The sequence below is a fragment of the Ranitomeya imitator genome, chromosome 1 (genome assembly GCF_032444005.1).
Source record: "Ranitomeya imitator isolate aRanImi1 chromosome 1, aRanImi1.pri, whole genome shotgun sequence".
In the NCBI taxonomy this organism is placed as follows: domain Eukaryota; kingdom Metazoa; phylum Chordata; class Amphibia; order Anura; family Dendrobatidae; genus Ranitomeya; species Ranitomeya imitator.
In genome coordinates this window covers 804801578-804818852 of record NC_091282.1, presented here as the reverse complement: position 1 = coordinate 804818852, position 17275 = coordinate 804801578, and the positions used below count along the sequence as shown (strand labels likewise).

Genomic DNA, 17275 nt, shown 5'->3' with positions numbered 1-17275 from the left:
GAGCACAGGAGGCCAGTCTAGCTAGATAGAAAGGACAGGATGGAATACTGTGCGGTCAGTATAAAACACTACAAAAGGTCCACACAGAGTTTACAAAAAATCTCCACACCTGACTAAAGGTGTGGAGGGTAAATCTGCTTCCCAGAGTTTCCAGCAACACAGAATTAATTCATACTGATAAGCTGGACAAACATAGTAAGCACAGAACGGATAAGTCCACAATCTGTGGACAGAAAAGAGCAAGCAAGAACTTAGCTTTGCTGAACTGGTCAGGATAACAGGGAAATCCAAAGAGATGTGAATCCAACCAGGAACCATTGACAAGTGGCACTGGCTGAAGGAAAGAGCCAGGCATAAATAGCTGAGCAGAAAAGACAATCAGTGGAAGCAGCTGCAGAAAGCTAAATCCAAGGAGCAGCCATACCACTAGAAACCACAAGAGGGAGCCCAAGAGCAGAACTCACAAAAGTGCCACTTACAACCACCGGAGGGAGCCCAAGAACGGAATTCACAACATTTCCCTCCTAACGGACCATAATCCCCTAGTCTGGCTTAATCGGGTCTCCGGAGACAACGCCAGATTGCTGTGGTGGAGTTTAGCCCTACAACCTCTGGACTTCACCATCCACTACAGACCCGGCAAACAAAACGGTAACGCCGATGGACTAAGTTGACAAACGGAACTTGTACCAACTCCATAAACTTCGGTCATCCCCAAACCGATCCGTTAAGGATCAGACTGTATATGCCGATCGCGTCACTGAAAAGGGGAGCCGTGTCACGTGTTATGGAACCACTCAGCACCCAGAATATGTTGTGCAATTATATGTATGTATAATAGGTTCCATGTGAGATGCATGTCCCTAATGCATCAGCCCACAGGCTGCGCCCCTGGGCAGAGGGGACATGATATTCCCTTTTTGTCCGCCCCCCACCTTTTTAATTCCCACAGTAAATATCGGCAGGCTCCGGCCACCTGCGGCTATTGTAATGTATGTCTGGCCTGCCGCTTTTCTATTGGCCTGCCCTCTGTATCTGTGTGATATATTCTGTGTCCTGTGAGTAAAGTGTTGTCAGACTGGAAATACGTGGAGAAGCAGTGATCTTTCATATGCGCCCATGTAACCAAGCAATTCCAGCCAGCGTCCTTCAGTCAGACTCCAGCCAAAGCAGAGTGAACCTTCTGAAACACGGGGTGGTACTGAAAGAGGTACCCCAGCTTGGTAGACCCCGTTACTCTACAATTTTAGCATTTTATGAAAATCACAGACTTGCATTGAAGTCTATAAGAGCAAAACTTTTGCAACTAGTGACCGATGCGTTGGTCACATTGCAAGCGGCGACACAACCAGCCATTATGTTGACCTTCACTTTTCACGACCAATGTCACCGTGTAGCCCCAACTTTCTGGCGAGATATGGTACAACTTCTACAAAAATTCATTTTTCGCCCTTCTTGTAACTGACTTTGTGACATTTCTGGGACAGAAACATTGCTCCTGTATTTGTCAGTCATTAATGCGTCACCTGAGCGTTACATGGTGTAATGGGGAGAAATAACTCCATCCTGTGGACAGACGTGCCGGGGCTGGAGGAGTTTTGTGGTCACTTTCCTGCCTGTTAATGAGTCTCAGCGCCATCTACGAATCAATACGCGACAAAAATGATTTCTCTCCATTATTTATTCATGAAACCTGACGCGATCCTCCCAATATATCAGTGTTACTGGAAAATACGCCATAGTGTGGCATTGTGAGGGCGTATATAGGAGGCATCGGTATAGGACACAATTACCTTTGCATCAACTGGCGCCATCATTACATTATTATTTCGGCACTATGCAGCACTGTGGTGTGAGGACTTTTTTTGTTGGCACAGTATGGCGTTATAATGCAGGCAGTGAATATAATATTATGTGAACACTACGTGGTGCTATTATTTAGATATAACAGGTCACTATTATTTTGGCTTAATTATGGCAATATATTGTCTCCCTCCTGTGTGGCACACTGTTTCCTGGGCCCTGTTTGGCACACCGTTACCTGGGCCCTGTTTGGAACACCGTTACCTGGGCCCAGTTTGGCGCACTGTTACCTGGGCCCTGTTTGGCACAAAGTTACCTGGACCCTGTTTGGCGCACTGTTACCTGGCCCCTGTTTGGCGCACTGTTACCTGGGCCCTGTTTGGCGCACTGTTACCTGGGCCCTGTTGGCACACTGTTACCTGGGCCCTGTTTGGCACACTGTTACCTGGACCCTGTTTGGCACACTGTTACCTGGACCCTGTTTGGCACACTGTTACCTGGGCCCTGTTTGGCACACTGTTACCTGGGCCCCGTTTGGCACACTATTACATAGGCACTGTTTGCCACACTGTTATGTGAGAGGGGGCCAGAGCCGTAGTCATGGCCGAGGATACTGGGGCGTCTGTGCTCTGGCCTCCCTTCACATTGTGGAGATCAGACTGAACTAAAGGAATCCATCTTGTCTTCTTCCTGAGAAATCTCGCTTACAACAAGATACATTTCTGCTGACTTGACATTTCCTTTTATGGAAGTAATCATGTGTGCATTCCTTCTTTCAATAGCAGCCTTTCATTCACCTTCCAGATGATGTAACTTTCTACTGATAAAGACTGGTATAGATTGTTTATGTAAGAGATAGTGAAATATGAGCGCTTGTGCGCATGTCTGTAAAAGAATAATTCTTTTCTATATAAAGGGAGGGCAAAGCCCAGAGAGAGAGATGTGCTCCTGGGCTTCCCTTGTATATGATCACACAATACCTTGTTTGCGTGTCATTTACTCAGGATCCCTACCTCTAGTAAGCCAGGGACTGAGAAGGACTTAACATTTCTTTGGCGCACCGAACAGGGACCCGAGACGAGAGTATTTGCTCGAGATTCACCTGCGGATACGGACAATGGAGATCTGGGATAATGGACGGCAAATGAACTGAAAAACCTGGCCAGGTAAGAGACATTATTAGTTCTCTTTTATCTGCCTTGTATTATCCGAAAGATCTCTATGAGCCGTGTCACGCTGGGTTAGTCTAGTAGTGAGTAGATACCTATAAAACTCGGGTTACTATATTGTATAGATTTATGAGTCCTGTCCCTGGCAGTGTGTGAACAGTTTGAAGGTTGTGGTATGTTGTGAAAGAAGAGCAAAAGTGCGTAGAAAAATAAGCCGAAATAGTTGGGGTATAAGCCTTATACACGGAAGTCAGCCTAACTGGGTCATGTGGTTGCGTCCTTTCGGGGAGACCTCCGCCCATGCTTGACTCTCATTTAAGTGCTTAACCTCCTTCATTTCTGGATAAGGTTTGATAGAATGAGCCCAGGACGCGGGTCCATGAGCCTGGGACAAGTATGCTAACTGACACAGAAAGTTTTGTGATCTGTATGGTGTTGCTGGGTCTGTTTGCGTGCATAATAGCACTTAAGTACATTCTGCACATTAGAAAGAATGGAGCAGATCAGCCCTTCAATATTTTAGCTCCCTAGGAGAGAAGGCAACGAGACATCACCTAGGATAAGTGATTGTCCAAACGTCACCTGGGGTAGAAATAGCTAATATTGAAAAAAAAAAAAAAAAAGAAAAATGGGAAATAAACAGACAAAAACCGTCTTAGGACAAGTGGAAGCAGCAGATATCATACAGGAAAGATGTGGGAAGACAGTCAGAAGTCAGATTAGAAGGGTAAGAGAAAAATTGGGAATTTCAGAAGCACTTATGTTCAGTACAGAATGGGAAAAACTGAGTAAAGAACGAGGTGGAATTATCAAAGACAATGGGTGGGAAGAAATCATACACTGTATGATAGAGGTCTCAAAAACAGCTAAAGAGGAGAATTGGAAGTATGATCCAGACACTTCCAAATGGATTATGGGGAAGGGAAAAAGTTGTGACATAATCCCACCACCTTACCTAGATCCAAAAGCCCAATCATTTGTACCATCTGGAGGAGCAGAAGGAGGAAAACAATTTCCAGCCTTGTATCCCAATCTTGGTGGGGTAGGAGGATGGGTATGTTCACACTGTGGACAACAAAATCCAGATTGGAGAAATGATTGCCTAGTCTGTGGTACACCTAGACATGGCGCTGTACTTGCCCCTGTTAGGGTAGTACCAAGACCCTTTAGGGAACCTGGTGCTGACGGGGTAATGGGAACTAGATATCACCAGACCCGACAGTATTTTCCTTGGTCCCCTGCTGAAGGTATGTCCCTCTTGCATAATGCGCCTGATCCCACTCAATATCCCATCCGATTTGCACAATACATACAACAAATCATGCAGACTCATGCTGGGGTCTGGGCGGACGGGGAAGAATTATGTAGAATGAAAATGTCCCCCGGACTTTTTCAGGAATTATTGACACACCTACAGCCCAATAGACCAGTGGCAGAAGGGGGTGCCTTACAGACAGAAGCATCAGGTACCCAGTTCACAGAGGCATTAATAATTTTCATGAGAGAAAAACAGAGGGAAAGGGGATCTACGGGTGTGATTATGCAGAAATTTGGGCAAAGTATTGAAGAATATAGTCAAGAATTAGAAAATAGCTTTAGGGATGAAGGATTGGATTTGACTGATGCTTCAGTAAGGAGACTTTTTACAAAACAATTAATAGAGGGGCTAGATCCGAAAATCAGAGAAAAATTTAAATCCTCTACTCCAGATTGGAGAACAATTGAACAACCAAATATTGTGAAACAACGATGTTTAGGAATAGTCATGGATATGAGAGAGAATCGTAAGCCTGTTAGAATAGCACAAGCTAATACAGGAGGAAGAGTGAGACACAACTTTCCTTGCCACTACTGTAAAAAGCCAGGTCATTTCCAAAGAGAGTGCAGGAAGAAGTTGGCAGATATAAAGTCAGGCAAATTTGTTCCCAGAAATAACCCTCCCCAAACGGACAACCAGCTAGAAGACCTATGATACAGGTGAATGTGGGGGGGAGAGAGATTCCATTTTTGATAGATACAGGTGCAACTTCCTCAATTTTGAATCAAGATTTTCTTCCGAATCCGGAAGATATTTCAGAACAAACAACTTTTGCTGAGGGTTATGATGGGGTAATTCGAACACTGCCATATACTGTGCCCCTAGAGGTCTCATTAGGACCTAAATGTTTTGCATCCAGATTTTTGTATGCCAGAGGTGCCCCAACATGTTTGTTAGGAACTGATGTCCTAAAGAAATTAGAAGCTAACATCAATTTTAGGGAAGATGGCACAGTTATACTGACTATCCCTGATGATGCAGAAACATTAGAACAATATGTTAGAATTCAGGCTTTTGAGGATTATGCTGAAGAAAAAGAGTACACCACAGATCTAGATCTCTCAACGGTCCCAGAAACACTGTGGGCACAGGGTGACACTGATGTGGGATTATTGCATATCTCTCCTGTAAAACTATCTGTGCAACCAGGAACTGTTCTCCCACAGCTCAGACAATACCCTGTGAGTGCCCAGCAGGAACTAGCGATTACAAAACAGATAGAGGGATATAAAGAGAAAGGAGTTTTGGTAGAGATACAATCACCTGCTAACACTCCTCTGTATCCAGTCAAAAAGAGAACTCTTGATAAGAGTTCTATGCCCAAATATCGTATGGTACATGATTTAAGAGAAATAAACAAAGTTCTAGATCCAATCACCCCAGTTGTACCCAATCCTCATACGTTACTATCACAGATACCAGCCAGTTCTCAAGTATTTACTGTAATAGATCTTTCAAATGCATTTTTCTCGGTTCCTTTACACCAAGATAGTTGGCATTTGTTTGCATTTACATTTAAGGGCAAACAGTTGGCGTGGACACGCCTTCCACAGGGAATGATACACTCCCCTACTCTTTATTCAAATGCCCTACAAACAGTCCTTCAGAGGTTTGAACCCGAACCACAGGTAGTAATTTTGCAGTATGTGGATGACCTACTACTTTGCTGCCCAGATCTAGAAACTGCAGAAAGGTCCACTGTGAGTTTACTATGTTTTTTAGAAAAAGAAGGGTGTAAAGTGAATAGACAAAAGCTACAAGTTTGTCAGACCAAAGTGGTCTTTCTAGGTCATTGCATTTCTCAAGGTAAAAAGCATCTTACACCACAAAGAACTGAAGCAATAAGACAGATGAATGAGCCTAGAAATCATAAACAGCTACGAGCATTTTTAGGAATAGTGTCTCATTGTAGACAATGGATTATACATGCCAGTCAACTAATGCAACCACTGTATGACTGTGTAAAAAGTGAACCTTATTTGTTGACAAAAGAAGGTCAGATTTCGTTCCAACAATTAAAAGATGCCCTTGTTTCAGCTCCAGCGTTAGGGCTACCAGACTACACCAAACCGTTTCAGCTTATGGCTGCAGAAGTTGATTCCCATGCTACAGGAGTTCTTACCCAGAAGCATGCAGGGAAACAAAGACCAATTGCATATCTTTCAGCAAGGTTAGATCCCGTAGCTAGAGCAGCGCCAACCTGTGTACGTGTAGTTGTTGCTGTCTCACTATTGTTGGACAAAGCATCAGAAATTGTTCTAGAGTATCCACTCACAGTTCAAACTACACATGATGTTTATGGGATATTAAACCAGGTCCAACCAAAACACATTTCCATGGCCAGACATTTGCGGCTACAGTGTTCTTTGTTGCTCCCCTCTACTATCACATTTGCTAGGCTTCAGACTCTCAATATAGCTACACTGCTACCTCTCGAGTCTGAAGGGGGGAATAAGGACACTGATCCACACGCAAATTTTTTCCCTACAGACACACATGATTGTACAGAGCTCATTTTACAAGAAACGGTAGGCTTACCCAATGTATCCGAAACACCACTTCAAAATCCAGATTTAGAGCTGTTTATAGATGGTAGTAGGTTTGCAGATGACACAGGTAACTTCCATACAGGGTATGCAGTTGTGTCAGAATCTGAAACTCTCAAAGCAGAACCACTTCCACCGAAACAGTCTGCACAAGAAGCAGAACTAACAGCATTGATTGAAGCTCTTAAAATAGCTGAGAACCAGACAGCTAATATATACACTGATTCTAGGTATGCACATGGTATTGTGTTTGATTTTGGAGTAATCTGGAGAGCTAGAGGTTACATGACAGCGTCAGGACAACCTGTAAAACATGCTTCTCTGATCAAACAGATCTTAGAGGCTGCACAAGAAACAAAAGAAGTAGCAGTAATCAAGGTAGCTGCACATGTGAGACTCGACACTAGGGAATCTAGGGGAAATGATAGGGCTGATAAAGCAGCCAAAGCAGCAGCTGTCAAACCCTTACAACAGGTTCATACTGTAAACCCCACAGAAAATACTGAAGATAGACTGAGACAAGCACAGGAAGATGCAGGAGAAGAGGAGAGGGACAGGTGGAAAAAGGAAGGGGCAGAAGAACAAGCGGGAATTTGGAAGAAAGATGGACTAATATGTCTACCTAGAGCCTGGTATCCGATTGTAGTTGGTGGACTGCACCACCCTACTCATGTGTCTGCAAATGCAATGACACTACTGGCAAAGCAAGTCTGGTTGGCTCCAGGTTTTGGCAACTATGCAAGAGACTATTGTGCTGCATGCGTTATATGCCTGGCACATAATCCCGGACAGACAACAAAGACCCCTATGAAGCACCACGTCCGACCTCTCTACCCGTTTCAGCGATTACAAATAGACTTTATCCAGCTGCCAAAAAGTAATGGGTATGAGTATGTGTTGGTATGTGTGGACATGTTCTCGGGGTGGCCAGAGGCCTATCCAGTTCGGAAGGCTTCAGCTAAAAACACTGCTGTAAAGCTAGTTGCCGAACTGATACCCCGTTACGGTCTCCCTGAAGTGATCGAGTCAGATAGGGGTACTCATTTCACTGGAGAAATATTTCAAAATGTACTGAAAATGTTGGGTGTTGAAAGTCAGTTACACACTCCGTACCATCCTCAAAGTTCTGGTAAGGTGGAACGCATGAATGGAACTTTAAAATTAAAAATACAGAAAGCCATGGCTGAAACAGGAAAGCCTTGGACAGAATGCCTTCCACTGGCCCTTTACTCAATACGCAATACCCCAAGGGGTAAGACTAAACTGTCTCCATATGAAATTTTGTTTGGCAGGACTGCCAATTTAGGATGTTATTTTCCACAGCAACTTGTGTTAAATATTGAGTCATTGACTTCTTATGTGCAAAATCTTCAGAAACAATTAACTAAGGTGCATGCACAAGTTTTTGCTTCCCTTCCAGATCCTGACAACACAGAAGGAAGTCACAAGTTGGAACCAGGTGATCAAGTCTATGTAAAAAGACACACCAGAAAGGCTCTAGAACCAAGGTTTGACGGACCCTTCCAAGTCCTGTTGACAACACCTACATCAGTCAAGCTTGAAGGAAAGGCATCATGGATACATGCAAGCCATTGCAAGAAAAGCAGTATAAACTCATGATATTGATGTTAATAATGATAACCTCAACGGAGGCGTGGGATAGACTGAATTCTCTAGCCCCTTTGAACAATAGATTCGTACAACATCATAGAAAATTAGTGCATGACTTGTTAAACAATACACAAACCCTGACAGATTGTTGGATCTGTACCCATTCGACGGTATCAGCCACAAGTATACCTTTTCTAGCAGTTCCCGTATTAGCAGAAGAAATATTCGCTTGGCCTAATTGTTCAGACAACCTGGCCAACAACCAAATTGGTAATGCTAGGCTGTGGAATACTACAATCGCCATACCAATTGTGGGATGGGTAGAATTTCCTTGGTGGCAGGGTAATCTCTCAGGGAGTAACACACATCTACAATATTTAGCATTTAGGGGAGGAAAATGGGTACCTAGAAATAAGACTGGATTAACTAATTTAGGACAGGTCCCCACAGAAAATCTACAGCTTAGTTTCAGTACAACCGTCCCCCCCTCTGATGCTTTCAAACCTGTAGTATTGGAAAGATACATACATAATAGAAAATGGAAACATTCTAAATTGTTCCCCCAAGGTGATGCAAACAGTTGTACAAGTAAGCTGGGGAACCTGGTTTGTAATAAATCCGATGAGTATATCAAAGGAATGCCTGTATGTGGGAATCCCGCAGCCGGGTACTGTAGCCCCTTGGGACAAAAACCCTCTTGGTGTATGCTTCAGAATGTATCTAGATTTGTGGACTTGGCTCACAGATTGGTATTGCAGCACTCAGCTCTATGGGATCTGCCTGAAGGTACATTTTGGATATGCGGAGAAGGAGCATATAAATGGCTTCCCGTAGGTATAAAGGGTACTTGTACATTAGGACGCCTAACCCTGGCTACATTCATAATTTCAAATAAACAAGTGAATATGCAAGCCGTGCTCAAGCACACACTGTATAAAAGAGCTGCAGATAACTCACCACGTCCCTCGGGGAGGCCACATATAGTACAAATGGGAATTCCTAACAAAATTGCTAGTACCATTTTTATTTATCCTATGTTAACACAGATGTGGGATAAATTAGTTAGAGCCACGGATTATCTAGATGATCAGATCTGGGATATATTGGATATACTAAACACTAGTATAGCTGTACAGAATCAGCTTATAATAGTCACTAACCAACATACCCTGGTATTGGATTACCTAACTGCCTCACAAGGGGGTATGTGTCAAATCATCGGACCCACCTGCTGTCATTATATAGACCCGAATAGTACTATGAGTATGACATTTAAATTAAAGGACGTACAACGACTCAGAGATCAGTATGACAAAGACAATGACCAGAATAAGGATAGCTGGTGGTCAGATACCTTTTCTTTTCTTAACCCAGCCAACTGGTTCAGAGGAATCGGTGGGTGGGTTGCTGGGATTATGCAGAGCATAATACATATAGTTATGATTATTGAAGTCATATACGTACTATTCCAGATTGTGCTCAAGAGTATCTCAGTATGCACAGATAAACTTTGTGTAATAGATGCAAGAGTATAAAGTTTTTTTTCCTTCTTCTCTTATGTTATCCTTTGCTAATACTGATTATTGCGCTTATTTTGCTATCCCTTTGTAATATCTGTACTTATTGCAAAACAAAGAAAAGGTTGCGAGAGTTAAACGGAAGAATTAATACTAGATTTGATTCTCTTATTGAATACAAGCATGTACATGTGTAATACCAAATAAAGGCTTTGTCTTTGGCCCTGTGGTAATAAAATAAATAAAAGAAAATGTCAAAGGGGGGAATTGTGGAGATCAGACTGAACTAAAGGAATTCGTCTTGTCTTCTTCCTGAGAAATCTCGCTTACAACAAGATACATTTCTGCTGACTTGACATTTCCTTTTATGGAAGTAATCATGTGTGCATTCCTTCTTTCAATAGCAGCCTTTCATTCACCTTCCAGATGATGTAACTTTCTACTGATAAAGACTGGTATAGATTGTTTATGTAAGAGATAGTGAAATATGAGCGCTTGTGCGCATGTCTGTAAAAGAATAATTCTTTTCTATATAAAGGGAGGGCAAAGCCCAGAGAGAGAGATGTGCTCCTGGGCTTCCCTTGTATATGATCACACAATACCTTGTTTGCGTGTCATTTACTCAGGATCCCTACCTCTAGTAAGCCAGGGACTGAGAAGGACTTAACAACATGAAAATAATGTCCATTACTTTGCATACCTGTGGCTCCACTTTCTGCCCCGTCAGGGTCTCCTTTGCTCTGCTGTAGGCTCCCTTTAGACAAAGTTGCACAGATTAATACACAGTCCTTTTCAACTTTCATATAAACAACTTTACTATTTTCTTTACACAGCACATCCATATTCTTCACAGCATTTACAACAGGCTTCACATTGTACATTTCTTCCTCTTTCCCTGCACTTTCCTTTCTGTCACACAGCACATACCCGGGTCGAACCGTACTGAATGGTTCCTCAGGGTTCTCCCAATTCGGCTCTGCTACAGATTATTTATTATTATTATTTATTTATATAGCACCATTAATTCCATGGTGCTGTACATGAGAAAGGGGTTACGTACAGATAGACCTACCTTTGTCTGTTTCGCCCCAGACAAGAGACTATCAGCCTTCGAAGTCAGTGGCCACTTGGCGAGCGATCTGTCCATTTGTCCTGTACTTTGTGACGACATAGCGCACTCCTGGTCCAAGCTCACTGCATCTGAGCATTCCCTCAGATGTTTCGACCCGGTTCTGAGGGCATCTGCCCATGCTATAAGCTGCCACATACTGGAGCTACCTGTGTCCTCGTCCTGTCACTGTTTCTGTCTTTAGTCTCCTTGCTTGCTGCTCTACTGGCCTGTTACCGATCAGGTCTGATGCTGCAGATGGCTGGGCTTCTCTCTTAGCGAACGTTGTGCAGTCGCTGCTATTGCCCTGGGCACTTAAGCCTGTGTGGACTGTCTGGGCACCCTGGCTCTTCTGACTCAAATCAGGAAATCCTCCCTGTCTTAGGCTACGTTCACATTAGCGTTTTGCGTGTTTGCGTCGGGTTTGCGTCGGGCGACGCATGCATCATGCGCCCCTATATTTAACATGGGGGACGCATGCGTTTTTGTGGGCTGCGTTGTGCGACGCATGCGGTTTTTTTGCCGCAAGCGTCGGGCCAAGAAAACGCAACTAGTTGCATTTTTCTTGCGTACAAATTTCGGCAAAAAACGACGCATGTCGCAAAACGCAGCGTTTTTGCGTGCGTTTTGGTGCGTTTTTATTTGCGTTGTGAGTTGCGTCGCCGACGCAGCGGCGCACAACGCAAATGTGAACATAGCCTTAGCTGCAGCTGACCCCTCCTATGTTTAATTGTATTCTATTACTTTTACTAAAATGCCCCCATCTAGTGGCCAGAAACCACTACTACACTTTCCCTATTGGTGAGTACACTGTATAGCAAATATATACATTACATTATACATTTAGCAGCATTATTAAATGTTCATAGTAGGCAAAAACATACATATACTTTACATTAATTACAACCATATCAACACAAGAGAAGGGAGTGGAGTATTACACGGTCCCAGTACATCCCTTACAGTTACCTGGGCACTGTTTGCCACACTTACCTGGGCCCCGTTTGGCAAACTGTTACCTGGGCACTGTTTGGCACTATTACCTGGGCACTGTTTGCTACACTGTTACCTTGGCCCTTTTGTTACCTGGGCACTGTTTGGCACACTGTTACCTGGACCCTGTTTGGCACACTGTTACCTGGGCACTGTTTGCCACACTGTTACCTAGGCACTGTTTGTCACACTGTTACCTGGGCCCTGTTTGCCACACTGTTACCTGGGCCCTGTTTGGCACACTGTTACCTGGACCCTGTTCGGCACACTATTACCTGGGCACTGTTTGCCACACTGTTACCTGGGCACTGTTTGGCACTATTACCTGGGTACTGTTTGACACACTGTTATTTGGGCACTGTTTGGCACACTGTTATTTGGGCACTGTTTGGCACACTGTTACCTGGGCCCTGTTTGGCACACTGTTACCTCGGCCCTGTTTGGCACACTGTTACCTGGGCACTGTTTGCCACACTGTTAACTTGGCACTGTTTGGCACACTGTTACCTGGGCACTGTTTGGCACTACTACCTGGGCACTGTTTGGCACTGTTACCTGGGTACTATTTGCCACACTATTACCTAGGCACTTTTTGACACTAATACCTGGCCCTGTTTGGCACACTCTTACCTGGGCCCTGCTTGCCACACTGTTACCTGGGCACTGTTCGGCACACTGTTACCTGGGCACTGACCTGGGCACTGTTTGACACTATTTCCTAGGCACTGTTTGGCACTATTACCTGGGCCCTGTTTGGCACAGTTACCTAGGCACTGTTTGGCACACTGTTACCTGGGCACTGTTTGGCACACTGTTACCTGGGCACTGACCTGGGCACTGTTTGACACTATTTCCTAGGCACTGTTTGGCACTATTACCTGGGCCCTGTTTGGCACTATTACCTGGGAACTGTTTGCCACACTGCTACCTGGGCACTGTTTGGCACTATTATGTGGATACTATTTGCCACACTATTACCTGGGCACTGATTGCCACACTGTTACCTGGGCCCTGTTTGCCACACTGGTACCTGGGCACTGTTTGCCACTCTGTTACCTAGGCACTGTTTGGCACTATTACCTGGGCACTGTTTGCCACACTGTTACCTGGGGACTATTTGCCACACTGTTACCTGGGCCCTGTTTGCCACACTGTTACATGGGCCCTGTTTACCACACTGTTACCTGGGCAATGTTTGCCACACTGTTACCTGGGGACTATTTGCCACACTATTACCTGGGCACTGATTGCCACTCTGTTACCTAGGCACTGTTTGGCACTATTACCTGGGCACTGTTTGCCACACTGTTACCTGGGGACTATTTGCCACACTATTACCTGGGCACTGATTGCCACTCTGTTACCTAGGCACTGTTTGGCACTATTACATGGGCACTGTTTGCCACACTGTTACCTGGGGACTATTTGCCACACTGTTACCTGGGGACTATTTGCCACACTGTTACCTGGGCCCTGTTTGCCACACTGTTACCTGGGCCCTGTTTGCCACACTGTTACATGGGCCCTGTTTACCACACTGTTACCTGGGCACTGTTTGCCACACTGTTACCTCAGCACTGATGTCGCACTGTTACCTCGACACTGTTTGGCACTATTACGTGGGCACTATTTGCCACACTGTTACCTTGGCACTTTTTTGCCACACTATTACCTGGGCACTGTTTGGCACTATTACCTGAGCACTGTTTGGCACACTTACCTGGGCACTGTTTGGCACTATTACCTGAGCACTGTTTGGCACACTTACCTGGGCACTGATTGGCACACTATTACCTGGGCACTGTTTGATACTGTACTGTGGAATCAAACAAGCAAATTATGTAGGTATTTTACCACACTATGGTATGGGCACCATTGAGCACGTGGTCGTATTATTTCAGTATAGCAGGTCAGTCACTAAAAAATAGCACTATGTATTGAAAAACTATCTTCCTCCCCATTCACTGTGTGGCACTATATGACACTATTGTGTAAGCACTGCATGGCACTATTAGGTAGCAATTTGTATGGTGCTAATAATAAAGAGTTGCATAAGACAATTACTTAGGTGCCAGGCAGTACTATGATGTGGGCACCATACAGCACTTTTTTTTATATGCACAGTATGGCGCTACAAAGTATATCTTATGAACTCTATAGGGTGGTATTATTTATGCACAATAGGTCATGATTAATTTGGGATAAATTATAATAAGATATATTGATAAGATCTCCTCCGCCCTCGCATCTTTTTCTGTATGGTAATGTATATTATGCACTTTTTAGGTACTATGATATGGGCATCATAGTGCACATTTTATGTGTACATAAAGGCTCTACTATGTAGACATTGCATGCCATATTATTTAGACACTATATAGCGGTAATATTTAGGAACAGTAGGTCACTATTACATATTGGAAAGTGCTTCTGATAATGTATAAAGATTATTATTGACGCATTCCGTGGTACAATAACACCCCCGGACGTCTTTCACACATCTTTTGACTTTGTGTTTTTCAGGTACGAGCTTATATGAACAGAGTGGACGGTGATAAAGGAGACGACAAAATGGACTTTTTGGCCTTGAGATTTTTGTCGGTGAATTCAATAATTGACCAATGGATTTTTACCATCCTGCGCCCCTCCGTGCTCCGGCTGATGCGCTCGGTGCTATGTTGTCGGACCTCTTTTGGCACAGGGAGCATCCGAGGCTCCCCGTCCCTCAGCACCCGGCTGTCCATCAACACTAAGCTAAACTTTGCCGACACCTCGTATGGGATTTCCCAGAAGAAGAATTTATCTGATGGTAACAAAATTGCATGGGGAGAAAAAACTGACACCTAGGGATTGTGACAGCGTAATAAACTGCCTTGGCTGTTCAATGCTTCGTACATGACGGGCAGTGTCGGAGGAGCGCCAAGTAACGTCTGATTGAGATCATATAATAAAACAGTGCACGCTGTCAGCGACCACATCATGGAGGCACACATTGGGGAGGGACTTCTGCTCTGAGGAAGGAGTCACTGATATGACCACAGATATGGAGTGTCCGCATGTAAAAATCTACCTGTGCTCCTCATTGTAGTCAGACAGGAGAACCGTAGTGCCTTCATCGTCCTGCGTGTAGTACCATTGTGGCCGCTGGACCTGGGACCTGCAAACCGTTTGTGCTCGGGCAACTCTACCAATTTGCAGAAAAGACCCATTATTAGCCAAGGCTGGCATCACAATACACAGCCCTACAGTCAGGACTCCGGACTGCCCCATATATGCCCATCCTGGGTCCCCTCCTATAGTGTCCACATGTCCCAATGGTACATGAGGTCGTTTTGATGGGACAACCACTTTACAAAATTGGGTCTGTCAGACATGCCCCCCTGACAAACTACAGGTATGGAGGGCAAATTATAAAAACAATTCTTTCAGAGGTGGAAGGGACCCCAAATAAAAGAGCCACCTTGACAGAAGGCAGCATTAGTTCTGCCAAGTGGCTCTTTTAGTTACAAATGCCTGGGGGGGTGACAGGTTCCCTTTAAATCAAGCTTTTAGACCGGATGAGGCTGATGGACTTACTTTGAAAATATGTGACCATGACTGTATAATCCTTACTGGAACATTCACACCTGACATTTTAATGAGCCCAGTTCTAGATAGACAGCCATCCTGGCATGGTACTTTTTAAGAGTAAGTACACCAGTCCCATCTGGTCTAAGCTTGTACTGTGACATTTGATAGATCTGCTGTACATACAATAACTTCTTAATCTCTTATCTCTCCTAAGGAACCACAGGGCATTGTCATCAGATTTCGGTTTGGTGTGGTGCCACCGCCATGATGTATTCTTCTACCAAACGATCCTCCCTTATGTCATTTTTTTTTTTTTTTAGAACTTAAGCACTTATAAAAAGTATCCCATATTCCCATAATGTCCTTATGTTTTGCACTTTCTAATGCTAAGGACGGATTATGGTGTCCAGGAAGCACTTATATTATAGATTTATAGAGCGTGATCTAGTATTGTGCCAATGATTCTACTAGAATTCCAGATTTTCAAGTGGAAAAATAAATGTTAAATTTTAGTCTAAAAGTGGCCAGTTTTACTCTCATTTTATTCCCGCTGTTCCTCTCACTATCTTGTTTTTTAGTTGTTGTTTTTTTTTTTAAATCCGCCTTACGGTTCCAGAGAAATGGGCCTTTTTATTTAGTGCTACTATTTTATGATCTCTCTAAGGGGGTGTGGCTTACTGAGTAATTATGCGGTGCAGCCTAGTCACACCCCCAAAGAATCCTGTATGCCACACCCCCTTTATAAAAAACATAAAATGTAGCATGAAATATAAAAGCCCATATCTCTGATACGGTCTGGTGGATTTAAAAAAAAACAAAAAACGGAATACTAAAGGGATCAGTGGGAATAAAAATAAGAGTAAAAACTTACCACTTTTAAACCATCGACTGATCCCCTTTAAAAGGCGATACCAGATTTATGGTTGTTTTTAAAGCACTGCAATTTTCTTTTTTTTTTGCACATTTATTTCGTGGTAGCTTTCCACTTTAAAATTAGAAATTAATTACAAATGGCCTTATTGTTAATAACTCGGACTCAATGTGGAACTAATTTCTAATGGAAAGTCACTGCGATAAGAAGTTTGCTTGGTATATGTGAAGACCCTTTTGTGAAAAAAAAATAGGAATTAAAATTTGTGAGTTTATGAAAAATAAGGAAAAAGAAATAACAATTGGACTTATATTAGAAAGACACTTTTCAGAAAGCACTTATTTTGTATTTTTCCACAGGCAGCAAATGTTTTGTTTGTGACTATATATGTATACAAAGCCGTTATTTAATTTAATGCGTCTACGTGTCAATTGTCCCTTTTATAATAAAACTGATTCAAATAAAACAATGTGAACGTTTGCTTACAGACATCATAGGCAGATGTCAGCTGTGGCCTGAGACTATGAAAGATGCTTTTCTGCTGTGTTTTGCCATGTTCTAACAGGACACACATGGTCGGAGACTCCAGCTTAGCTGCATTGTCCAATGGAGTCTGCGGTGGTCTGAAATCCATTTTATGTTTCATCACACAGTTAGACTTAAGATCCATCTTTTTATGGTATGAATACAAGATGTTTTTTGAAGAGTTCAAAATTGATGAATTTTTTTAAGTGGAAAGCGCTCCAGGAAATGTTTTTTTGGGGGGGTT

General features: G+C 43.4%; 1 protein-coding gene across 1 annotated transcript in view; it reads left to right on the top strand.

The window, feature by feature from the left end:
* Window positions 1–16975, top strand: part of LOC138648857 (prostaglandin E2 receptor EP2 subtype-like) — a 75141-nt gene extending 58166 nt beyond the window's left edge. Inside the window, exon 2 of the mRNA XM_069738814.1 lies at window positions 14589–16975. Coding sequence (XP_069594915.1) covers window positions 14589–14912 — 324 coding nt within the window. The 3' untranslated portion in view covers window positions 14913–16975. The remainder of the gene's footprint in view (window positions 1–14588) is intronic.
* Window positions 16976–17275: the final 300 nt, after the last annotated feature.